Below are 27177 nucleotides of genomic sequence, written 5' to 3' on the forward strand. Positions count from 1 at the left end.
TGTCATGTTTTTCATAAAGGCAAAATATTACACATGCTTTTCATGCTATGGATTTTTTTGGGAAAGGCCAGAATTTTTCTCCACCAAGTTCTTGCAATTGACCGTTATTTCTGGGCTATTTCTAATCAATCAATCATTATTTCTTGACTCTTTCTCAACATTACAATAAAATTGACAGTTATTTCTAGGCTATTTCTCGATGGCCTGTAAATTAAAGGGTTACCAAATTATCACATCAGAAACAAAGCATCTACTAACTGTTAATTGTGTGTATGTTTTTTTTTTTTTTTAATGTTTTCCATTGGAGGTCTCTTTATTTGAATGCAGCCCACATTTTATTAGCATTGTGGGTAATCTGAGCAGCAGTCTATGAATCATGGGAAATGTAGTAAAGACGTGTATAACTGCACTGACACAAGAGGTGGGGTAGTGTGGGGCAGCATATACTGTATATTCAACCACCAGCAGAGAGCAGCATCTTTATTCCTCTCAGGCTCTTTTGCTCTCTTTTTTCCCAGCAGACCTTGCTTTGTGTCCCCATCCCAGCGGCTCTCCATCTCTCCCAGTCTGCCTCCTCGTCAGTGCTCCACTGAGCAGGCAGTGCCTACGTCACTCCTCTCAGCAGATGGAGAGGAGGAAGAGGGGGAGGGTAAGACAGAGAGAGCAACGGGAGGAGGAAGAGGGAGCTGTATGTCTCTCCTCCTGCATCAGCGCCAGCATCACTGCCACGCCAGCTTTCGTCACCGGAAAACAACGAGGAAGATCTTGACACAACAGAGATTAGGGGAAGAAGAAGAAGGAAAAAAAACACCATCAGCAGCAGCAGCTCCTCCGCCTCCACCAGACGTGCATCCACAGATTAGGCCGAGACGTTTCTACCCTCCAGGCGCAGGCACTTAAAACCTCTCCTGACTGAAAAAGCTACCACAGGCATGACCTGAGTGAAGCAGGCAGCCATTGGACGCTCTCCATCGACATGGGCAACCAGGAGGCTAAGCAGAAGAAAGCTGCAGCATCGGGTAATGGAAGCTACCCTTCACTGGATGAAGGATGGAGAGAGGGAGGAGGGGACGTGACAAAAAAAGGGGGAAAGAAACTCCACGGTAAGCATGGAGGTAAAGGAGCAGGCGGCGGTGCAGGAGGAGGCGGGGTGTATGGCACCGGACCAGGCAAGAAGAAAAACAAATCAGAGTCCAAGTCCTCTGTTTTCTCCATCCGCAAGAGAAAGAGCAACCTGAAAGGGAAAGGAGACGCGTGCTCCTCGGTAACGGGCTCAAAGGAGGACGTTTTAGCTTCTCAGCACGATGAGCTGGACAGCACCAAAACACCTGACCTGTCTGCAGACGAGCTGGGACAGTCGGACACAGAGGCTGCTTTCCCTGAGAAGAAAAAGAAAGTGGAACAAGGGAAAAAGGATGGAGCTGGAAGAGGAGGAGGAGGAGGAGGAGGAGGAGGAGGAGGAGGAGAGCAGAGGCAGCAGATGCAGCGGAAAGCCTCGACAGCAGCAACCTCTCCCGCGGAGGATGGAGGGCACAAGGGGGGGAGCTCGGGGTCGGACACAGATATTTACAGCTTCCACTCAGCAGCTGACCACGAGGATCTGCTAGCAGACATCCAGTTCACTATCAGGCTGCAGCACCAGCAGCAGCAGGGGGAGGCTAACTCAATTATGGAAGCGCAAGAAGGGGGAGAAATAGATCTGAGCTGGGGGGGAGGAGGAGGAGGAGAGGGGATGAGGAAGCAGAGTAACGGAGTGGTTCAATCACCTCCTCCTGAGGAACTTGACCTGACCCCCGAATTAGAGCTGGGGTCTGATGCCCTGTCATTCCTGGAGACGGGAATTCTGTCTGCCCCTGCTGCCAAGCCCACGGCCCAGCCCCCGGCGCTCCGCCCCCCTCCCCTCCATACAGAGGTGCAGGAGAGGAGGGAGGCGGACAGGGAGGTGGGGCGTCCGGAGCTAAATGGGAAGGGGCAGAGGGAGAGAGAAGCCTCTCTTTGTGTTGCCACGGGCACAAAAGACCAGCATGCTTTGGTACAGCAGCCCCCTCTCACAACCATCACCATGGCTACTGAATGGGGGACAGCAGTCAGCCCAGTCGCCATGACGACTGGTGTTAACAGTGTCCCCGATCGCACGTTTGACAGCACTGGGAAACCCCCAGTGGAGGAGGAGGAGGTGGTGGAGGTGGAGGAGGAAGCAGGAGGTGAATCCCCTCAGGAGGACAGGGGGTCCGGGGTGGAGCTGGACCTCAGCCCCCCACCCACAAACGGCCTCAGCAGAAGCCCGGAAACCAGCGAGGGGCCGAGGCCGAGGCCGGGGGCCCCGTTTGAAGGAGGTGAGGGTCATTTGGCGTCGGACACCAGTGCAGAGTCTCTCGAGGACTGCCTGAGTGCCGGGTCCGAGCTGGCCCACTCTGCCCCCGCCAGGACCGGCACCTCCCCCTCCCCCTCCGCCTCCTCCTCCCCCTCCTCCCAGCAGTGCAGGAGGAGCAGCAACTGCTTCGCCCCTCTGCCCCCCCAGGAGAGCCCCACACTGGCCAAAAGACTCCTCAGGTCCACCTACTCCTCCACCTCCTCCAGCCCTGTGGTCAAACCCTACCCCCCCATCTTCCCCTCCTACATAAAGACCACCACCAGACAGCTCAGCTCCCCGGGATACTCCCCAGTCCTGTCCCCCTCCCACAGCCCCCTGTCCCCGCGCAGAGCCCACCATCACCTCCACAGGTACCTGTGGTGCATGTCAATGATCTGATCTGAAAGTCTTTGATGTTACTTTCCCTCTGATGTGATGCTGGTTTAAAAGAAACTGGGATTTGAGTTTAACTTTAAGCAGGAGAAGCAGAGAGGTGGATTCTCTTTGATTAGTAAAGGAGAAATTCTCTTGGGATTCATTGCATCATTATTTCAAATGATGTCATTAGTCAGTTAAGTGTTGAAGTGTTGCTAGCTGCATGATTGTAGCTGTAAACAAACATCCAGGCTAGCTGGAGTCATTCTGAAGGAGGAGTTAAAGTGAAAATCCAAGCTGTCAGTTTATTGCCACTTTCTGCTTCCATTAGGGTGTGTACCTAAAGTACCTCACCATAATGTGATGTGTTCACTTTCAGTTTCAGTTCTTTAGAGCAGGGGTTCCCAAACCTTTCCATGGCAAGGCCCCTCTCGAATAGCGTTAGCTTCTAGCCGGGGCCCACTTTGCAAACCCACTGGTTTCTGAAACAGTTAGCAGTTAATGGTCATGATGTCATGAATGATACTTTGTCTGGCAGGCAATTTGAAAGATGAGCATGGCAAATAAGGTTTCGATATGTTATATTATCATAAATTAGATTTTATAATAATGCCCAAAATACAATAATTTGATCTTATTTTGTTATTTGCATTTGTTGAAAAACAATAGAAAATGCACGTACATCCACTAAATCTGAAAGCTGGGTGCCAGACACAAAATGCATGAAACAGGCAAAACACAAAGTCCACACACCAGCAGCAGCTCCAAGGTAGTTGTTTATCATCACCTTGATAATAAACAATTACCTTGGAGCTGCTGCTGGTGTGCGGACTTGTGTTTTACCTATTATTTGCATTTGTTCTCATCTTCCCTCTAATTCGCTGAGGACCCCCTAGGAACTCCTGGCGGCCCCCCAGGGGGCCCTGGCCCCCACTTTGAAAACCACTGCTTTAGAGCATCAATGATTATGACGGAGCTGCTTTGTTTACAGCCTGCGTTTCTTGCCCTGTCCACTTTGCTGCAGTGACTGTGCTCCCAGCTCTTATCACAATAACTTTGAGTAGGCTACAGTGTTACTAATGGAGTTGATGTCCTGAGCTGTGACCCAGTTTATTATAAACCAGGCTCCCAAACTCTCACTGTAGTTACTGTTGCTGCACCTGCCAAGTCTAGTCAGGATCTCATTTTAATCAGTTGTCAGCTCAAATCACAATTATCATTGTTAGATCTCCACTGCTACTAATGGATTAGTGGTTCAAAACTTTATCTCAAAGTGCATTTAAGTGCCTCTGCTGACTTGTATTATCATCTGGATGTTGCAAAGATACTTTTATTTTTATTATTAGATAGCCTATACAGTTGATGGCTCTATACTGTATAATACATCATGTTAGCTCAGCACTGCAGTAGGTTACTGCCAAAAGAATTAAGACTAAATCTAACAGGCCGCAGGATTAAAGTCAGAATGTATGCTTCTGTTTCTGCTGGCTGGTTCACAGTGACAGAGCACAGTGATAAATCAGCAGCAAAGCCAGTTTTTAAAAAGACAAACGACGACAATGAAATGTAGCCGTCCTGCAGCCCGTCGCAGCGACAGGGGAAACAGATGTATCACAGTGCCTGATATCAATCATGTGCATCCGTGATGTGGCCTGCATTTACTTGAGTGGAGGAGAGAGAGAGCGGCGTCTGGCACGGGAAGAATACAAATCAAGCCCAAAACTTTGGCTGCCGTTGTGTTCACTTTACTGGAAGCAGGAGTTCAGTGACAAACACACACACACAGTGAAACACACACACATCCTGGAGGTTCACTCTGAATACTGAGGGGACAAATCAGTTTCCTTTCAGCTTCAAGCATCTAATGATGTGTATGTTCAATTCGAGATATTGGAGGGAACAAATGACAACTATCGGCGCATTTGTGCTTCCCGTCAGGCCCAGCCTACAAAATAAGGCAGCTGGCTTTAACCCACTCCTTATTTGTGTGGGCCTGTGTTTCTGTTCTGGACACAGTCATCCCAGCTCTTCACATCGAGTGCTGCCTCACGCACCACAATGCAGGACTGGAACTTTAAGGCCTGGCAGCCCTGCAGTGCCTAGTTACTGTTGCTAAGCTATGATTGGGCTGTTTGTGCTGTTAGCAGAGGCATTAAGTGACCTATCAATTATCTATTTAATGGACCGTGTTGTTAATTTTCTGAGATGGAGAACACACCTGGAGATACAGTTTGACCTACACCAAGGTAGTTGATGTTAATATCTAGGAATTATATCAAGGAAGCATTTCCCAAACAACAGTAACAGTATCAATATAGTGATGGATAGATGGATATTTTTTGGATGTTTTAACCTTTTGTAGACCTACTATAAATCTTAAACTTAACTATACTACAGATATTTTGTATGTATAAGTCTTATAAGTTTTTTATCTCCTTCGTTTCACCTCTATTCATCTTCAGACAAAAACCATGCTTGAGATATAGTCCATCACATTGAACATAACATTTGTTGTTGTGGCAAGCAGCAAATAGCTAGATATGATGTTATCATGGTTTCTGGCTTAGAAGTAAAGTTGGTTTTAGGTCTTTCAAAGTCAGTTTATGCATGTTTGTATGTATACATGTGCTGCATTTTACTCAAGATTCAGTTGAATTGTCTGAGCCACCTGATCAAAGTAAATCAAACTAACAACATGGCTGTCAACAGGACCATGGCCGAGGGTCACCAGGTCCGCAGGCAGCGCTCACGAAGCCTGGCTGGGTCTCTGAGTCGCTCAGCCGACTGGACGGAGGAGCTTGAGAGGAGGCTGAGGAGCAGAGAGGAGGACGGAGGAGTCTCTTGTGGTTCTGGAGAGTATCTGGTGGGCTACAGAGGAGGAGGTAGCCAGCCCTTATGTGCTACCAGAAGGTCCTCCTGTGGACAGGTCTCTACGTGTGGCTTTCAAGACATCTTTACTGGTGAGTACTGCTCCCTGGGACCCTGAATGCAACACCATACAAGTCCATAATGGCACTGAGGACAAAAATGCTTATAAATCTGAATCTGAACATGTAGGTTTCTATATACAGAACAGTTAAATGGATTGTTTTTAAAAAGAAAAAAGAAAAAAAGATCAATACATGGAAGACATGACCTCTCTGTCCACATTAAAGGCTTTTAGTCAATGTCCTAGACATAGATGGTGGGCAGTGGCACACTACAGACATCATGATGTCAGTCAGTTTGTCATTAATAATGCATTTAGGCATTTTTAGCTGGAGACAAGCTCAACGCATTGATCCCGTACGTCCCTTTACGGTTCTCTTCAGCTTGTAAACCAACAGGTAAACTTCATCATCAGAGCGTGGCAGGTTACAGCTTATCATATTGTAGTTAAGGTGCATTTAAACACAATATATTGTCCCAGTCCAGATAACTAGACTATGTGAGCCTGATGTGGTTCCAGCACTGCTGATGTGTCTGGCATGTGGTGAAGACTCTCAGAGATGTAGAGGGAAACCAACTCCTGGTTTCTCTTTACCTCCACGTCCCATAATGCTACTCTCTGAATGATGAGCTGTTTGTATTGGAGCTGTCATGAGGCCAAGAACATCAACAACAGTAAAGTAGCAGCGGTAATGTACTGTCTGGTTCAAAGACAGAAAGAGTGTGATGAAATAATGCGCTGGTTGTTGCAAAGTTTTTCACTGTTTAACTGCTGTTTACCTACTGTATCAGACAGTTACATGAGCTGAACTGAACAAAACTGATCAAACTATCAAATGAAGACAATTGAGAAGGATATATAAGGAGAGGGGCTTAACCTCATGTTTCACTGTCTGAAAAGATATTAATATTTTATTTGGACCACTGACTTGACCTAGTAAGACTCAAATACCCTTCCCCCCAATATGTCCAACAATTTCAACAGTATTTGAAGAATTCAAAGTGTGAAATGATCCCATAAGCTTAAGATTTAATTATCATATCTCAGAGAGAGAGAGAGAGATTTTACCTCCTCAAATCTGAGCACACTCCCTCCAGCAAAAATGAAAAAACCCCTCCCTTCTAAATAATTTGTGTAGCTGTAAAGCAGCAGTGGATGGACCTTTTCCATCACGAGGATAGATTTCCTCTTTCCTGTCTGCCTCCTTGTGGTTTCCCATCTTCCCTTTAAGCTTTTGAGCATCTCTTCTTCTTCAGTCTGCTCCAAAATCTCCTCCCTGAAGCTCTCAGCCAGGAGCTTTAGTTAGTTTTTCCCTGTGGCATCACATGTCACACTCGCCCATCACAAGCCTGGTTCCACTCTAGGTTTATACTTCTCTCTATAAAAAGTACTATCAGATAACTTCAGTTATGATTCAGCACTAAAATGAACTTGGCTGCATGTCATTCATTTGGGTCAGTGTCCATATGAGTGTGAGTACAAGCTGCCTTTCTGCATGGGCCCTGCTGACCTGTGTCTTTCTCACTGAGGTGCTCTTCAACGTTGCTGAGTTTTTTTTTTTTTTTTTTAATCTGACACTGTCCCCTATAGGCCACACAACTCTTTCTGTTCCTCATGTGGAGGAATGATCTGTTCATCTTTCTCTTTTTTTTCCTCCTCTGTTTTCTTGCGGCTTCTCTTCAAACCCCTGCTGGCTGCTCTATTACATTATACATTTTCTCCAGGGCACAGACACGGTGATGAATAGGACAGCTCACTCAGTTTTTCATCCGTCAGACTTTAAAAAAAAAAGAAAAAAGAAAAAAGTTCAGCCCTCTGAGTTAGGAGTGTGAACAAAGCACACAGCGGGCAGTTTGATGTATATAACACACTCTCATGCCCACGACCTCTGATGCCAACTCCACTGTCTAAGACCTTGGTAGAAATTTCAGGCTGACTTGTTTGTCAGACAGACTGGAACTGCAGGTGTGGGTGACCACCAGGGGGCTGCTGCACACCGCACTCCTATAAGACTAATAGAAGTTCACTTACTTCAGTTACTTCATGGTTCTTAATCACTTTATTTAGCCACATCTACGTCACTGACTCCTGGCACCAAGGGCCTGGCTTGATGCCAGTGATGACATCTGTTAATTGCTAGTTAACAAGTCTAACTCATCTAATCTAAGTCCTATTATTAAAGCTAAAGTGTCAAGTGTCAATATATTTACACTGTGCTTATGACTCAAGCCTGCAGTATGACTATTAAAAACACATCAGTTGGTGAGTAAGAGATGTGGGAATGACTCTATATAACTGTCCCAAGAAGGCTGCTAGACTACAGCATGATGTGAACAGGTAACACTGTTATTAACCCCTTCCTCACATGTGGGGACATCTGACATATCTGTGGTTTCCAGTTGCACACCAACCGTTTTGTTTCTGTCTTTCATTGACGCACGCCCAGGTCGGACTTTGCTGGAGAAGCTGTTCCTGCAGCAGCAGCAGGAGGAGCCGGAGGAGGCCGAGAGGCTGTGCTCCAGGATCTTGGCCATGGGCCTCCTGCTGCCGTTCACCGACTGCTTCAGAGAGCAGCTGGGAGGCAGCAGCACCCACATCTCCCCCACACCAACAGCCAAGTTTGATGTAAGTGGTTGCAGCTCAGATGTTTTTTTTGTGAGGTGTTTGTGTCACACATTTTCAAAGTCCTCTCATTTAAGTCTTTACCATGTATTTATTTAAAGCAGGGTGAAAGACTTTATTCAGTTCTCTTTCCATTTACTAATTTGCTCCTATTCTAACTCCCAGCATGACCAGTTGTACACCTGGGCAGCCGTTAGCCAGCCGCACTCCCAGGATCCTCTGGAAGGAAAGCTACTTGGGCAGCTCAGCAGGTCAAGACAAGACAATAGACCAGGAGCCAAATCCACAGAGGCTGGTAAAAACAACACCACACATGTCCTGCACATACTGGATGTCACATGCAAGAGATCATCAAAGTCATAAGGACTAAAACTAATTTGCAGCTTTGATTCTTGTTTGTCTTATCTATAGATGCTGATATTTGGTTAGTTTAGTTTTATTATTTAATTTATCTATTTGTGTTGTTAGTGTTGATTGAATTAAAGTGGATTCACCCCCAACACAATCCTCCTAAGACGTCCTGTTTCCAGAGCAGCCACTGTAATGGTTTAATGTGTAATCAACATCACCATCAACATCAAAATCATCAAGTTGACTGACTTGATTGATATTTACAGCGCTGGAGTGTTCACCACTGTGTGCTGTGTCAGCAAATCCCACATAACAGTGCCTGGTGTCCTTGTGGTACTGTCGTCAGTTCTGTGACAATAATATGATTTGCTCTTGTAAGTTTTTAAAGCTTGACCGTGGAGGCCTCCTGTCAGTCAGCTGTATGCGTTCACAGTTTGAAACAGTTTTTTCCTCTTCCCTCTCTTCCTCTCCTTCCCTCCTCTGAATGGGATTTCTCCGTCTTCATGTGCAGAGGACAATCAAGGTCAGTAATAGTTTCTGCAGCTGTTAGCTGTATTTTTGTGCTGATTCAAAGCCTGAGAATGTGCAAACACTGGCAGGCTGCCATTGTTGTTGGGCCTCAGGTGAAGGTTAGTCGGCCTGTTTGCTAACATCAGATCATGAAATACACCATCCTGTACCACAGTGGGTGGAGGCTCCCTGAAACCTGAGTACCGTGTGCTGTTAATATGTTGAGTATTTCTATGTAGTCTGATTCAGCTTCATTGGCTGCTATTTTCTTCGTCCCGATTCAGTGTCCTGATGTGTTGTGCTATTTTCACACGACAAATTCTGGTGTTTTACTACAATTATATGACAGTTCTGTCAGAGTTTTAATTGACACACTGCAGCTGGTTTGCTCAGGCAGGTACTCTCAACCCATCTCTTATTGAATCTAGTGCATTCTGGTACAAAAGTGATGATGCTTGAACTGGTTGTTGATAGGTTACCTGGTTAGAGGTAAAGAAACATGTCGTTTTGATATAAGCTGGAAACACTGAGCAAAATCAGGATGGTATTATGTATATTAATGACTTCATGCTTCTATGTGTTAATATTTACCCAATGGATGATGAGCCTTGTGAAAACTGTTTCTACTGTGCTGTATTCTCCTGACCTGCTGATGTGTCTCTTTGTCCAGAACACCAAGCAGCCACCTTGGGAGTGAACCAACAACAGACAGAGAGTCAGGAATGTCTGGTCAGTCACTTTAATTTTCTCTGCCCGACTAAAAGCCTGAAGCTTAAGTGAAAAACTGAGTGGTACAGAGAACATTATATTTCATTCTTGTCCAAAATGATTTCACACATAATTGCTGTGCATGATCCTAATTAAATGTGTCTTTTTTTACTCTTCTGAGATAAAGCATTTTCAGTTTCAGAGAAATAATGGATGTGAATTTACAAACCATAAAAACATTGTAATGTAGAACATTGTAATGTAGAACCGGGGTTCAAAATAACAAAATAACAGTGCCATACACTGTTATTTTGGGGGTCGCGGGCTGAAAGGTTTGGGAACCCCTGATGATATAAGACTTGTTTATAAATAACTTCAGAGCTCATTTTGCTGAGTGAATAAAGGCACCCCATGTATTTAACTGAACTCAGTCAGACAGTGGAGAGCACACCAGTCAGAGGAGACATCCTTCACTGGTGTTACATTACAAATGGAGAAGCTCTTCAAAAAGGAAACTTTAACTACTTGAATAAATCTACTCTGTCTGTCCATCCCTGCCAATTACATCATAGTCTACTCTGCCTGGTCCCATGATGTCAGTATTTAACACAGTCAACTTGAACACAATCTATGTTTATGCTCTCATCCAGCTTGTGGCTCTGTCTCGTCTGCAGGAGGAACGTGTCCTCCCTTCAACCAAACTTAAGGAAAAACACATGAACGTCATCCAGCAGCTGGAGCAAACCATAGAGGACCTCAGGACTAAGATTGCTGAGCTGGAGCGACAGCCCCCTCTGCTGGACAGGGACAGCGTGACCCCCTCCATCACCACCACCACCACCACCACCACGGACAAGGAGTGTGGTGGAGACGAGGGCTTGCTGAGGGCTGTGTGCGATGCTCACCTGCAGACGGAGGCGGCTCCGTACCCGGACAGCCTGGAGGCCAAGTCGGTGCAAACTTCGCCCATGGACGACAGCTTTAAGTTCAAAGTGCCTTGTAGTGAGTCGGGCGGAGTCAGCGGCCTCCTGCAGCCCCCGCCCCAGCAGGACGGCTTCCAGTGTTCCTGTCAGCAGCAGCCTCCTCCCCCTCCTGGAGGAGCAGGGCCTCCTCTCCCAGGCCAGACTGTGGTGCCTCCTCCACCACCTCCTCCTCCTCCACCCTTACCAGGAAGCTCAATGCCAGCTCCGCCACCACCTCCTCCTCCTCCTCCCCTTCCTGCTGGCCTTGTCCCACCACCACCGCCGCCACCCCCACCCCCTCCTCTCCCTGGTGGGATTGCTCCACCCCCTCCCCCTCCTCCTCCTCCTCCTCCTCCTCTTCCTGGTGGCCTTGCCCCACCCCCACCCCCACCTCCTCCTCCTCTCCCAGGTGGCGTTGCTCCACCTCCTCCGCCTCCTCCGCCATTACCAGGATTTGGAGGCCCACCTCCTCCACCACCACCACCACCACCTCCAGGCTGTGGACCACCTCCTCCTCCTCCACCACCAGGAGCCATCTGCGTTCCTCCAGCTTTTCCAGGGAGCCTGGGCTCCCTGCCTCCTCCCCTGCCGTTTGGGCTGTTCGCTCTGGGTCTGACTCAGGAGAAACCACCCAGGAAGGCCCTGGTGGAGCCGCCCAGGCCCATGAAGCCGCTCTACTGGACCAGGATCCAGCTGGAAAGCAAAAAGTAAGGACGATAAGTAACAGCTGTAGCTGCGATCGCCTTCAAATGATGCCACTTCTTTTAAAACTTCTAACTTGTGTTGAAATTGGATGTGCTCTAGATAAGGAAAGGAATAGTAAAAATCTTGAAGGGACTGTTCAAAGATAGGAGGACAAGTTTGGTGTTAAAAGCTTTGATGGTGGTCTGTCTCTCTGAGGATGGCTGTAGACATTATAATGTAAAAGAGTAACCTGGATACAGTGGCTCATTGTGGTTTTCAAGAAATGTCAAATGTCAGGAAGCAGATGTCGGGGATTTGTTGGGGGACTATTTTCAGTAGTGGATCAATTCACATTTGGCGCCATAGTGAGTGCTAAGGGGAGCAGGACATTGTGTGTGGGACTGAGTCAAAATAAACTACAGTGTGTGTTTTCATGGTGATGAAGGAACATGTCACCCTGTACAGAAGCGTGACTCACTGATGTGTTTTTAATTGTGTTTGGGAACAATGGAGCTCTGTGGCTCACAGGATTAAGTTGTATCAAGCTGTGATACACACAAAGTGGTAAGTTAGTAAAAGACGTTCAGTGTTGGTTTGGGTCTTGTTCCCTCATGAGTTAACCTTCACAATAAAATAAAGAAAGATCGATGTGCTAGATTGAAGCTGCATGCAAGAGAATGGGGAAACTGAATGACCCACAACAAGGTCTACGTGCCACTTGTACTGTAACGCTGTTGTAACTGTGTTTCTCAGGGAGGTTTCTTCTTCATTGGTGTGGGACACAATCGAGGAGCCTGATGTGGACTTTGATGAGTTTGTGGAGCTGTTCTCTAAAACAGCTGTAAAGGTGAAGAAGCAGCCGCTGTCTGACACCATCACCAAGTCCAAGGCTAAACAGGTCTGTGTGCTTCTGTGTGTTTACATCTTTACAAGTGGCTTTTCCATGACTTCTTCTTTAAAATGAAACATTTGATGTGGCTTATAGACCTTCTCTGCAGTCAATAACTGAAGGTGTTTAAATAAAAGGTTTGACAAAATTTAACATGCTATCTCCACAACTGAAAAGAGTGTTTTTTTTATTATATTTCAACAATGTTATAAAATTGTGCATCAATGCATCAAACTACATGTAAGCTTTTGAGTCTGACCTTGTGTCTGTGTGTTTTCAGGTTGTGAAGCTGCTGAACAACAAGCGCTCTCAGGCAGTAGGAATACTCATGTCCTCTCTGCACCTTGATATGAAAGACATCCAGCATGGTGAGTTGTGTACAGTACAGGTTCAAGTACATTTAGATTAGTCTCGTCTTTCTGCAGCTTCTCTACCTTCGCCCTATTTTCTTTCACCACATTCGACTTTACTTTTCACGTCTGTGATGAGTCGACAGTGACTTCAGTCTGTCTCTCTCTGTCTCTTTCTCTCAGCTATCCTGAACTTGGACAACACAGTGGTGGACCTGGAGACTCTGCAGGCCCTGTATGAGAATGTGAGCAACACACACTCTTCACAGTCTCATGCTGTCTGTCTGATTATATCTGGTTTATGGCCATATGTGTTTGTTACTCTGCTTAATCTGGAATAACTGGGTAGTTGGAACTGTAACCCACTGAGTCACAGTCAAAGTATTTTAAACTATTTCACTAGACTGTGAGTAAATAATTCTCACCTGTATCTCAATAACTAATTTAGTCCAAGTGCAGATCATTTCAAATCAATACACAGTAGTTTAAATAAATATGACTAAAAATAGACTATGCTGTGAAGTACTGTCCTTCAATCTGATAAAATATATAGAAGGACAAATGTTTGATGTCAGTGCCTGGCCTGACTAGATGAGTATATGAACACATGGTGTGGTGTGGTGGCTGAACAGTAAAAGAAAAAGAAAGCGAGGGGACACCGACACACTCACCTCATAATGTACAGTATATGACAAGCAAAGACAAGATTAAAAGAGAAACTGGTTCAAACATTTTCTTCTTGTCAAGTCTCTGTATTGGAACCTATGTTTTACAGCTGGGCCTCTGGTTTCTTTCATGCTGATTTCACATCATATAGTTTAACTGACACGACTTTACTATAGTATATTACAGTATATACTTTCCAGTGTTGTAATATGCACATACTTGAGATGAACTGTAAGACTTGTGTCTCTCCCACAGAGGGCACAGCAGGAGGAGCTGGACAAAATCGAAAAGCACATCAAGTCCACTAAAGACAAAGAGAACGCCAAACCTCTGGACAAACCTGAGCAGTGAGTTTGTCCTCTGATGAATCAGCACTGATGAGTGTGTTACTCTGATCACTGGAGCTAAAACAGCTTGCTTGTGTGTGTGTGTGTGTGTGATGTGTTGCAGGTTTCTCCACCAGCTCTCTGCCATCCCAAACTTCTCTGGCAGAGTGTTCTGCATCCTCTTCCAATCCAGCTTCTCTGAATGCATGTCATCTATAACAAGGAAGCTGGACATACTGCAGAGGGTGTGCAAGGTGAGTCCGGTCCAAACAGCAGATAAGCTGCATATTAACCTGTCAGAATTGACCCCGATCACTAAGCACTGTCTTTTTGTGCCGCCTCCATCGTCTCCATCGTCTCCATCATCACCCTCTCTATTCTCTGGTGTCCGCTGCAGGCCTTACAGGACAGTGAGACGGTGAAGCAGGTTCTAGGTCTGGTTCTGGCCTTTGGTAACTTCATGAATGGTGGCAATCGAACCAGAGGCCAGGCTGACGGGTTCACCCTCGACATCCTGCCCAAACTCAAAGATGTCAAGAGCAGCGTGAGTAAAAATGGAAAGAAGCTGAAAATAATCCTCGACCTGATTCTTTGCAGCCATTGGTGTTTTTTTTTAATTCATTCATTTTATTTAAAATATTTTGGGGGCTTTTACACCTTAATAGGACAGTTAGAGAGAGGGGCAGGTAATGGGGAGACAGCTGCAGCGAGGACTATAGCCTCTGTGTATTGGGTGCCTGCTCAACCTTTTGAGCTATACCGCACCCCAGTTTTTTCTGCCGATGATAGTATTAGTACCATTTATTTATTATGACAATATAATATAGTAAACAGTTACATCTATCAAACCTCTATCTATCTAATCTATGCAGAGTTAGGGACTAGATTCTGACTCCAGTGTGTTTCCTGTGGCATCTAAGGTGTAAATGGACAGAAATTATTCTTTTCATCCTGCTCAGCCATGTCCTCAGTCAGTCATTTAAGTCTTCATGCAGTCAACCTGCAGAAACTCTCTTGGAGTAACGTTTGATTCAGTCGTTCCCTCTCACAGCCAAAAGGCACAGACAAAGCGATGTGGCCCTTTCTGTCCCTGTGCTCTGGCTCTAGTATCTTCTACCCATCTATTCCTGTGTAAACAGTTTCCATCAGCTGTTTGCAGTATCCTCTTAACACCGAGGGAACAGTTCAGGAAAAATCCACGTCACCGTGTCATATGAAAGAGTTGACATGCAGGGTTACCTGAGCCAGACTGCGCTCACAACAGATTTTCTGCTCTGCACACAGATTATTAAACGCTGTGGTAGAAATGAGCTGTGACCATGCACCGTGCCAGCTGTGATCTCATCAATGGGATTTGTTGGTGCCATGTTCATGTTAAATCTCCGGTATAAAAGGAATAATACATGCACTGTGACTGATGTCCTGTTCAGAGGAGATGTGTTTGGAATAACAACTGTAAACCCAAGTGTTAGAGTGACAACCTTTTATTCATTCATGTGCGACTAGTGGACGTTGAAACGTAGGTTTTCCTGTTCATTTTAGAAAAAATATTATGTTAATTATGTTTCACACTCTTCTACTTTATACATCTCTGACTAAAGCAAACGATGTCAATTACTGCTTACGTATCAACGAGTTTTACTTATTAAACGTGCCCAAAGTTCATTCTGAATTTGGTAAGCACTGCTTTAAGTATGCTGCACCTGCTGCTTGGAATGCACTGCAGAAAACTTTAAAGTTAAAGGAGCTCATCAACCTTGCAACTTTGGAGCGGCTTCATAGCACAGATGTTCTTGTTTTAATGTAAATCCGGAGTCTTAGTCCTGTTGCTTTTATCTTGCATGTATTTTATCTGTTTTGTGTGAGTGTCTCTGTGTTCTTAATTGTTGCAACTTTCCAATGCTACTGTCTTGGCCAGGCTTCCCTTGGAAAAGAGGTCATTGTATCTCAACGGGACCGACCTGGTTAAATAAAGGCTAATAAATAATACAAATAAAAATTTGTATAAGTGACATAGTAATTATCTTTATTTGTAGAGCAGTTTTTAAACCACATTACAAAGTGCCTCATGCATGACAGCATACCACCAATAACAACAGGGTCAATTAGAGCCATCCCTTGCTCATTTGTGCTGCGGTCTATAGACTCCAGGCTACCACAGTGGGATTGCATCATGGGTAATGTAGGCAGCAGGGTTTCCAGGAAGAAGAATATGAGGAAGAAAAAAAGACAGTGTCTCAGTTTCTGCTGATTTTTTTTTTATGTTGAGTGATTTCTATATAGTATGTCAAGTGCTTTTTTTAAAAACTCTATTAGTTGTGAAAAAGACTTGGCTTAATAGTCACTGAGAACATGTGAGGGACATCATTTCCTTTAAACCAATTTCTGCACTTCTCTAAACTTATGTCTGTCTTTTCTTCAAATGCAGGACAGCACAAAAAGTCTTCTGTCCTATATTGTCGCCTACTACCTCCGACATTTTGATGAGGTAAGCTTTCATACTTGCTTCTCCTTCCTTTCAGTTTTCCTTTTCATTCGCTCTCTTCACTGTGTTGTTTGACATAATCCTTGGATCAGGCCTCCACTTGTATCTAGCTCATATTCAGAGATATCTACCTCAACATATCAAACATATAAGATTGTTGTAATTATTTCATGTGATGTCTAACATGTGCCTATGTGTCTCTGTCACTAGGATGCCGGCAGGGAGACGAGCTTGTATCCTATCCCTGAGCCTCATGATTTGTTCCAGTCTTCACAGATGAAGTTTGAAGACTTTCAGAAAGACCTGACTCGACTCAGGAAGGATCTCAGAGGTAACACACACAAACACACACACACACACACACACACACATTCCTTCCTTACTTTTGTACCTAACTTGTCACAGTTGTACATCTTGACCTGACTGTACTGTTCTCTTGATACTTTTCTCAGCTTGTACATCGGAAGTGGAAAAAGTGTGTAAGGTTTCAGATGAGGAAAACTTGCAGCCTTTCAAAGACAAGATGGATGAATTCCTCACGCAAGGTAACACAGAATGTATTACAGTAAGACAGGTGCAGCAAGTGAGACTCTACAAGTGCCACAACAAAAAGCATGTTCTTTATAGGTTCCTGTTCTATAGGAGGGGTCTGTACAACTGTCCCCCAAACACTCGGAGCTAAAACGTTTTGATATTAGAATAGAAAAGCTTGTGGGTCACATCGTAACAATATCTTTGGCAGAAGAGGGCTGACTCTGGGAAAGGGGCAGTGATTTGCAAGTACAGAGGGCCACACATCATAGAAGTGGGTCAGGAAGGAAGGAATTATTTCTTGTTATATAACTTTTCTCTGGGATGAATTGGGCAGCAGCTACTGATAACAACCACACTGACTTGTTTGTTTTGATCTTTTGTATTTCTCCTTTTTTTTTTTTTTTTAGCTAAAAGTGAACTGGAGACCCTGGAAGCAAACCTCAGCAGCACTCACAAACTGTAAGAACAACCTGTTTCATATGTACTTCAACTGTCTAAATGCCTGAGCAGTGTTTCTATAGCAGCTGCAATGTAACGTCATATATACACTGCTGTTCTGAAATATGGTGCGCTGGAGGATAATGGGTTTCTGGCAGCTTCATGTTTAGTTCTTTTCAAGTCTTTAGCCGTTTTCTTTTTTTTTTCTCCACACATTTCTTACGACCCTGTTGACTATGTGTAACAAAACATTTGACTTTTCAGTGATCACGCTCCCATAATTGAGCTGCTTTTAAGAGTGTTGCATCCATCTGAAAGGCATTTTACAGTTTTTGACATTTCAGAGTCTGTTAAAATCTCTTTTATAGGGTGTTGATCACTTTGGCCACACTCTCCCTCAAAACACAAATACACATCAACTCATAATGATTAAATCCAACAAACATTCAGGTTTGTATAGGTTGAAGTTGAAAAATATTTATAAAAATGATAATAAGGTCAAAATACCCGTCTTCCCTAATAATTGTGCACGCAGTGTACATGACTAGGCCACCTGGGCTGTCCTATTGGTCAGGGGCATCTGACCAATAAAACAAGGCAAACATCAAACATCTAGAATAAAAGGAGCCTTGATGAATGCATGAATCTGAGCAGATTAGTAATAGTAATATATCAAGAAAAGAAAAAGAATGCAATTGTCTCTATGTACTTTGACTTGGACAGTATTATTTACAGTGCCAGCCAGTGCTGTTTGTGTAAGACCACAGAAGATATTCTGATTGGCTAAAGGGTGGGGCATACTTCCTGTCAACAGCTCAGTTCTAAACTTTCACCGCACCACCTCCCTCTTTCAGTTCCCTCTAATTGTACAAGTGGTTATATATAGCAACCCTTGTGCTGATGGTGATAACACACATATGAATATGGAGTATACAACTGTGCTCATATTTCATTGACAAGAATGGTCACTGTCATCCTGAGAGTTAACATCACCTCTTTCTTTAAGCACAGAATCTTTTTCCTCATGCTCTCAGAATCCTTTAAATGGTCTTTGACAATCTCCAGCAGTCTTTCATATAACTTCTTTCCAGCCACTCTACAATAAAGCCTGACTGATGGAGAGCTGCTGGGGTGGACGTCACTCCAGCAGGTTGTCCATCTCGGAGGACGTCTGAAGTTCTCTTAGAGTGACAGTGAGAGTTATTGCCTCTGTGCTCCTGAGAACACTTGGAGATGATCTGTGCTCCATGCCGAAGACTTTGCAGTTTTTGATCAATAATACTTTTTCAAAGTTGCTAAAAAACATCCTTTTACTTTGACATTAAGGATTATTAAATGTTGACTGAATGCTACAAATGATAAATTTATCAATTTAAAAATGGAAAATGGAATCTAAGCTTAATAAATCAGAGGTCACTGATAGGGTCTGGACCCAGACACTGTCCTTTCTGGACCTATAACCTATTAAAGCAGAAGTAAGTGGTCCGGTTGTTTTCGCTAATGCTGCGTTCCAGGCAGGCTTTTGAAATCGTAAATTACAGCTTCAAGTCACAACTTACGACTTTGTAGCGTTCCAGGCAACCCACTCGTGTTTTTCCGACCTGTTTTACCGGTGAAAGTCACTATAACGGCCACTCGTAACTTCCGACCGGTGAACTCGTACCAGATCGAACTGGTACGACTTCACGGTCGGAAAAATACGAGTTTCCTTGAACGCACCATAACAGTCCTCGTCCCTGCGTCACCACATTCACGGCGTTCCTTGGCTGCACACACAGCCCTGCATGCCGTTCTCTCTCCTCATTGGATAAAAACTGTAGGATACGATAAATGTTTTCTCCTCGACTCAGAGCAGAGCAGAGGGACTGACAGACCCGTGTTTCGGTCCAAACACTCTATGTAAGTGATTGCTGTCGGAAGATATAACTATTTAAGACTTATATTAACACAAATATATCACTTACTTCTGCTTTAATTACTGAAAAATATCCTCTTTTTTTTTTACCAGTTATTTGGAGTGACTCTGTGACTTTGTGACTTGTGTCAGGTTCCTGGAGCAAACAGTGTTCTTCTCAGTGAAGGCCAAGGCAGGTGAGAAGGAGGTTTCACCCAACACGTTCTTCTGCCTCTGGCACGAGTTCTCCTCTGACTTTAAGGACCAGTGGAAGAGAGAGAACAAGACTATTCTCAAGGAGAGGTAGGTTATCACATCCTGCTACAATCTGTTGTTGTTTTCACATTTAAATAGAGTGATATCAAAACGTCAATGCAAAATGAACACCATTAAAATGGATAAGCACCCTAATGCTGAGTAATGTATTTGTATTCTGCAGGTTAAAAGCAGCAGAAGAGTGTTTCCGTCAGGCCAAGGAGAAGGCTTCCTACAGTGTCAAACCTAAACATGCCTCTGGCATTGTGAGTTCACCTTTCTTCTTCTTTTTTATGATTTCACCAACCTAAAGGTCAGAAGATTAGTCTTAAATAAATCTTTCTGAAGAGGAAAGGACCTAATAACTACCATAGCTCATCATGGCAACAAAGACTAGAAAAACAAAGAAAACAAACACATTTAAAGTCACAGTGCACATTATTAGGTACAACTGTACATCTGGGTATTCATGCAATTACCCAGTCAGCCAATCATGTGGCAGCAGTGCAGTGTGTACCAGTGTGACCTGCAGATATAGGTCAGGAGCTTCAGTTTATGTTCACATCAAATTTAAGAATGAGGGAAAATGAGATCAGTGATCACCCCGAGGCCAGACTGTCTCAGGAGGACGGCCCGAGGATCAGGCAAGTGCACAGAAGCATTCTGGAGGGGTAAAGGGTAAAGACTGGGCCTCTCTAGAGATTGAGCTGAACATCAATGGTGAAGAACAGATCTGGGTGGAGGTGAAAGCAGAGCAGTTGGATCCCTTATCATGGGCTGAGATTAAGGACAAGTATCTACCAGATCACTAACAAGGAACCAGGAAGAGGACACAAGGATCAAACTTATTTCAACTAGAACACCTGACACCTGGATGTTGAAAGCTCTGCGTCACAAGAAAGCAAATCCCTTGGCCAGCTGAGACTGAAGCTTGGACTGGAAGTCGGAGACTTGGGGTTGAAGCTCAAGCTGGTAACTGGAAATCATGGGCTGAAGTTGAGACTGTTCACTGCTAACGAGGTGCTGTTTGGTTGACGAGCACCTCCATGACCTTTATTCCTTAATAAGCACTCTAACCTAGATGTCTGCTAGCAAAGGCACAGTAGATTCCCCCAAAAGGAGACAGCCCCAGGTCTGAATCTGTGACAGGGTGTATCTCTGTGTAAAAAAGGCCTGAGGATTCTGGGGGAAAAACTGGAGGCTAACATCTTGATGCCTAGCATGCTGGGAGGATGACTGGAGGCTTGATGACACGGAGCCATAAGTCAGAAGATTGGCTGGGGATTTGGGGTGTAAACAAAGTCCCAAAGCTATGTAGGCAACAAACACACACACATTTCTATGTTTCAATGTAGAATCTTTACTTGAAAAGTAAAAAAGGGAAAATACAGTGAATGATGCTCCTAAATGCTTCCATATGCATACATACATATGCATACATTGTGGCAAATTAGTACCATACTAAGGGACTCGAATGGTCGGCTGTGCAGGTAGTTAATGCCCCTTTGCATAATGTTTGGGAAAGATGGCTAACATGGTTAAAATAATGACATTGCCAGTGCTAATTGCTACTATGAGACAGACCAATTGTGCTGCTGGTAATGAAAGCAGTGAAGTTCCATTATTAATCCAGCATCTTGAAAATGTATTTCATTCTGACTGTTACAATTTGTTTTCCATTAGGCATAAATCTACCTGCTACTTACCCTGGTGAAATAAGCTGTTAGTCTAAATATTCATTCTCTTTTTAATGCACTTGACCTCTGTTTGTGTCCTTTCCACAGAAAGCCAAGCTGGGCATGAAGATTTGACTCTGTAGACTTGGCGGTGAGTCACGGTATGAAGTGAAAAAGGAACGGACAGCACAAATGGGGATGGCATGTACTATCTGTCTGGCTGAGCCTGCTCTGGACATCTTCTCTCATTTATTTATGTCTAACCTGCTCTATGGGCCTGCTGTCTTAAGTTGCTTCTTCTAAAGCTCAACCTGGGCCACCAGGCAACAGGAATCATGGACCTTTGGGATCATCACAGCCGAGACATATGACATATACCTCACACATGGCTTAAATAACACCACACTGTGTAGTTTAGAAACCCACATTTTTGACAAAAGAAATTATTTTATTTTTATTTAATTAAGATCTTAATTATCTTTAAAAAAAAAATCACCACAAGCTCAGTGATGAAGACCGACTTTGCCCGACTGGCCCAAACAACAATGACAAGACTCAGTATTGCATTATTGATATTGACTGTAACTGTCTGATAGGCCGCACTGTGTTATTTGAATGCAGCTCAGATACACAGCTGTGTGAATCACACTCCCCTCCCCCTGAGAAACGCTGAGTCACTTCTTCTCTTTGGAAAAAGAAAAAAAAAAGAATCATTCCTGGTTGGTTTTCTAACACCTGAGGGTACTGGTTGTAAAAGCAGGTGTGTTTTACTAACACAGGTCCAAGACCTCTATAAATTCAAACACACCGCAGACAGCTATCAGTCATAAATATAACAGAAATGCCAACTGGTTCCAGACAGCAGGTATATGAAGTCATGATCTGTTTTCTATATTCAGTAAATGTCATCTTGGGCCCAGATGTTTCTGCTTGACAGGTTTTTCCACCATTTTTTAATTTTTGAATGTCTCTCGGAAAACAGCCTTTATCCACTGTTTTCTATTTGTTTATTTCCTTTTTCTATATCTTAATTTTTAGTCTGTTTTCTGCCTTTACTGAACGGATATTGTCCAGAGAGATGGAAAATATGGGGAATGACATCCAGCAAATAGTCCAGCCACCTGGGCATCAAACCAGTGACTCGCTGCTCAGGGTATTTGCACTGATGCGGTATGCACCCTAACGTCTCAGCTATCAGGTCACCTCGACCCTTTCTATTTCCATCCAGTCTTAAATCTCACTGTATCTGAACTTCTGTTGTCTATGCCATAATATCCTCCCATAAAACATGTTGCCTAACTTTTGTAGGTGTAGTTTAGTTGGCGCATCAGTGGCGTAAACTTCCATGGCAACTCACCAAATTGTCAATAGCCCTTTTTCCAAAGACCTTGCATTAAAGGAGAAAAATCTTGGTCAACATCAGCTATCAGCATGATTACCCAGTACCATATTTTTTGATCGTAAAATAAAAATAAAAAAGGAATATTTGAAAAAATGTTATTGAACTTATTTTACCATTAAAGCAAATTTAGACGTTTGTGCAACTTTGGTGAACACATAGAGGTCAGACGTTGTTTTTTTAACTTGTTCTTTCTTGGCACTTGATCTGAAAGTGAGGCACTTTCAGATTCAGGCCAGCTTCAGCAGCCACAGATGTAACAGAGGACTGTGGTGACTGGCACTGATAAGCAGCACTTAAACACTCAAATGAAAAACAAAACAAAAAAACAAGTGATGGCTGCTGTTGTGTCAAAAAGTAGCAGAGATGTGGGTAATCGCAGCTATGAACTTCTAAACAACGCAGTAGCTCTTCCATGTGGTCACCTTGATAATCTCATCACACACTTTCATGGACTCTCACGTTACCACAATGCTGTCCAGATGTAACTTCTCATTAGAAAATCTAACAGTGCATTTTTACAGCAGTGTTTATCAGCAGGAGAAGTGTACTTACATGTGCAATTTCAATGTATTTCAGTGACATGCCATATTGTACCAGGTATACCATAGGAAGTGTGTGAGAGTGTGTGTGGTTGATCACATTTTTGTGGTTGACGAGCCGTGCGGTGAAGGATGTGTGTTGTGCATCGAACTGCAGAATTAAAGACTTTATTAATGTAAAGTAATACATTGTTAAAAATGATTGTGAAACACATTTTGGGCTCCTGTTAGTGAGATCTTCCTCTGTTTGCTGGAATGATGCTCACTACAGGAACCCAACGACATTTGAACTGTTTCATGTGCAATAAATGTTCTTGTATACATGTATATGAAAGGGATGCATGGGGTCAGGGTGCAGTGTAATTTCTGTAAAATAAAGAGAATGACTTCTGCATTATTTTTGGTTGTATGCAATATTTCACCGAGGCAGGTGATGTGACTGACAGGGGAACAGGAAAAATTCACAAACAGTTCATTTTTTTCTGAACAGCAGAACTGCATAGTGTTAGATAACGGATGACACTAAAGTCTTAGTCCAGACTACTCTATGCTAGCCTCTATTGCTCATTTAAATCTCTTGTTCACACTCTCTTACAGTGATTTTTGTGGAAAAGTGAACACACAGTTAAATGTGCTGCACCTCCATCTATTAAAATTGAAATGCCTCTTCATACCAACAATTAAAATTTATTAATCACTTCGATCTCCTATAAGCAAGCATCTTTTAGTGCAACTTTAAACATAAAAACTTGTGTGTGCAACACAAACTAAGACTTAGCCTACCTTATGCCCATTCAATAAAGTGAATGAATGAACACAAACATCTTTTACAACCAGGCTCAGCTAATAATCACCTCAGGCTTTATAAATCCTATCTTTTAAAACATCATTATTCAAACTGTAGCCAGATATATCCACACTTTGAATTAAAAGTTAAGAGGTGTCATGCCACTGTTGGGATGATGCCCAGGATATTTGTCTAGTGCAAACATGCACACCAGGAACAGCCACTACTGTCATTATTACAAGGGTTTACAAAATATCACAAATAGAATCTCTAAACAATACTGCAAACAAATGTGTTAGATGACTAACAAAATGACAAAATGATCACTAACAATAAAATCGACTAATGGACTTATGTGTCAGCATAACATTGTATTATATGATGCATGCCATCAATCTGGTTTATAGAGCTGATGACAGTAATAACATTGAACCTACACACTAGATGTGCTATAAATCCAAAACCATTTGCAAACTATTAGCTAGCTCTATAGAGCTGCAGAGTTTGCAGACAATTACCTGTGTGTTTATTAATACAAATATCCCTTTCAGTTGACCCTTTGTCATGAGCCACTGGAGCAATGGGATTTCCGGTCATTGCTGAAATGCTACATACGATGTACTAGTGATAACCCCAAGGAAACAAGGCTGACAGGTTATCCAAATCAGGAAACCAGAGAAGCTCCCAATGATATATGGCTAATTAATATATAACATTGTGTATTAGCCTACATGAAACAGACTTTGACAAACAAAGAGTTTCTTTCAGAAATCTGGCAAACCTATTGACAGTCTGAATGAAAAAATGTAGCGGTCAGTGGTTGACAGTGCCACAATGTTGTGACGACCCTCCCATTGCCTTGGAGGTCGCCCTAGGCAACCTCAGCAGCCAATTGATTCAGAGGTGAGGGTCATCAGCTAATGCAGTTCACCTGGGCCTTTCCATGCTATAAAAGCTTGGCCATGTTCATTTGCTATCTCTCCTCTTGTGACAAATGGGGGCTCCTTTAGGATCATCAATCCCATTCAGGAAGGTTAAATCTTATTCTGTTAATTTTCTGAGTTGTACTGTTAGTGTTACTGACCTTGACCAAATATTTGTGAGAAGAGTCACACTAACTTTTTTGGTGCTACATATAACTCTGTATGCTACAACTATTTTGTTGTTTTCATTTTAGTGTGGTGGAGATCATGGGATAAGACAATGTTTTGGGAGTATTTCCTCAGTTTCTAGAGGGTCACCAGTTTCTGGTTGCCTTTCAATTCTGGTGGAACCAGTGTGTAGGCTAATACCCACCACCTGTAACTGACTAGGATTGAGACTGTTTAGATGAATAGTTGGAGTTATTGAATTGTTCAGACAATTATTTAGTGCTTTAACTAAGGTGGGAGACAGCTGGTGGAAGCATGCACCTACAAAGTGGTGATACAAGGTTTCGTTGATTTGTTCTTATCGACATCAATAGGCAAATGTTAAAAAAAGAATGGAGCCGCCATGGGGCAACTCTTAACATTGTTTATGGTCAGATGTGTGGAAAAACTAACTGGATTTACAGTAGTTTAGATGTGACCAGAAGCTGCTTGTGTTGAACATGACTAGAACTACAGTATGTGTGACTGTGAATAATGAGGACTGTTATTGGATGGTGTGGAAATCATTCGGAAAGAGGTTTGGATTTTGCTGAAGTGGAGCACTGATTTCTATCACTGTGAGCTTACAGAGCTGGGCAAATGGAGAATCAAAGCACACACAACAGTGAATCACAAAGGCTCTTTTGGGCTGAACAAAGTTTACTACCGTCACTAGAACGACAACGGAGATCGTTTTACTGTGGTTGCTGTGCGGGTTAGACAACAGAACCTCAAATCAGATCAGGATGGAAAGAGACTCCTCAGAGCCTTATGTGTCTGTATGCTAATTCCTATGAGTCATTGTCATATGTTTTTAATTGTGAAGCTTGTTTGCACCTCTGCCATCAGTGACAGCCATGGAGCCTGATATAGAAATGTGTAAACACAAAAAGAGAAAATAATGTTTTAGAACATTATAATTTCCATCATCACACATATGAATGAAACTGCTGTTTATCATTTCATGTCAGTGTGACACTAAACCTTAATTAATTCTTCAGCTGAAAGTGGGACTAGGCCAGAAGCACTCTGGCCCTCAAGCCACGCATTACACATCAACTGATATTTAAACTGCTCTCATTTCTTGTTGTTCTGATGCAACTGCTGTAAGTGGTGCCGGTTTATCCCTCATAGCCTACTGTAGTACACACAAGATCTGCCTGTTGTCACTTCAGGCTACATGATTACCAAAGATGCCATAACAGCATACAACAGCAAGACCAAATGGCTTCAATTAATAATCAAAAAGCCACATTATAGAATAAAATGGTGTTCATTCTGCTTCATCCCATTATGTCAAACTCTTGCAGGACAGCTTCTGCATCAATTCCAGTATCATGATGGATGTTCATCGGTGCTTCACAATCTGCACAGACAACACTGGCATCACAGCACTACGCCCTGTGCACTGTCCTTCACTGAGCAAGTGGTTTGATTATCTGTGTGAGGATATAAACAGCATTTATAGACAGTAAAACCTGCCATATAAACATGTCATTGAGCTTTCCTCTAAGCTACAGGTGCTTTATTCAGCTGTGTAGGTCTGGTGTTGTGTTTATTTTCTGTTATAATATTGAATCACATTTATTTCCTAAAATATAAGTATATTCTATTTAGTAATTACTATAAGATGCAGTTGCTCTTTTATATGAGCAATGCTGGACATTGTATTTTTACTCTGTACGTAAGATTTGTTTTTGTGTAACAGTCTGTTATGTTAAGCAAGGTGCATTGGTATCAATCAGCTTCTTTTCACAAAAATAAGACAAATGTATCATTTCATAAATACCCTAATAGTTACATTTCTTGGTCAGCTGCCATATGTCACTTCTTCATTCAGCTCAATCAGTGAATCAGTTACTTATATAGATGCAATCAACAATGCACAAATTATCACATGTCTCTTATCTGTTTGTTTGTTTTTAATTATCTCTGATGGATGGTGTTCAGCTAAGTTTCTTACCTACTTGTATAAAAATGCATGCAATGACCACTGACAGATTACATTTAAAGGTTTCTATTCACATCCAAACATATGACTAAATGTATACGATGCATAGGCTACCCCTATGGCTCCTTTAAGGCTAACTAGGGGTCCAAAGATCACAGGGAGTGTATAAGTCCTTGTCTGCTCTGACACTGTGACATGATATAATATATAGATATGGTACATTTGGACATGTTGACCCTTTAAAAAAAAGAATACATAGTTTTTGTTCCTCAGGCAAAATTCATATGCCACTTAATCATCCTGTCCAAACAAATATCATATTCACTGCTCACTATTTCAAAAGCATTTTAAGATCCAATCA

The 27177-nt window shown here is 43.1% G+C and overlaps 1 protein-coding gene across 1 annotated transcript; it reads left to right on the forward strand.

Moving 5' to 3' along the window:
• Positions 1 to 976: 976 nt before the first annotated feature.
• fmn2b (formin 2b) lies at positions 977 to 21142 on the forward strand (the record flags this gene model as incomplete). The annotated part of the gene is made up of 19 exons (XM_083993616.1): positions 977 to 2724; positions 5438 to 5688; positions 8104 to 8282; positions 8445 to 8574; positions 9811 to 9863; positions 10523 to 11517; positions 12248 to 12392; positions 12664 to 12751; positions 12917 to 12978; positions 13655 to 13746; positions 13850 to 13979; positions 14123 to 14269; positions 16154 to 16213; positions 16421 to 16541; positions 16663 to 16755; positions 17152 to 17203; positions 19230 to 19379; positions 19516 to 19597; positions 21116 to 21142. 19 exons carry the CDS (start codon positions 977 to 979, stop codon positions 21140 to 21142), a joined length of 4605 nt encoding a protein of 1534 aa, XP_083849742.1.
• Positions 21143 to 27177: the final 6035 nt, after the last annotated feature.

This window comes from Trachurus trachurus, assembly GCF_905171665.1.
Source record: "Trachurus trachurus genome assembly, chromosome: 19".
In the NCBI taxonomy this organism is placed as follows: Eukaryota; Metazoa; Chordata; class Actinopteri; order Carangiformes; family Carangidae; genus Trachurus; species Trachurus trachurus.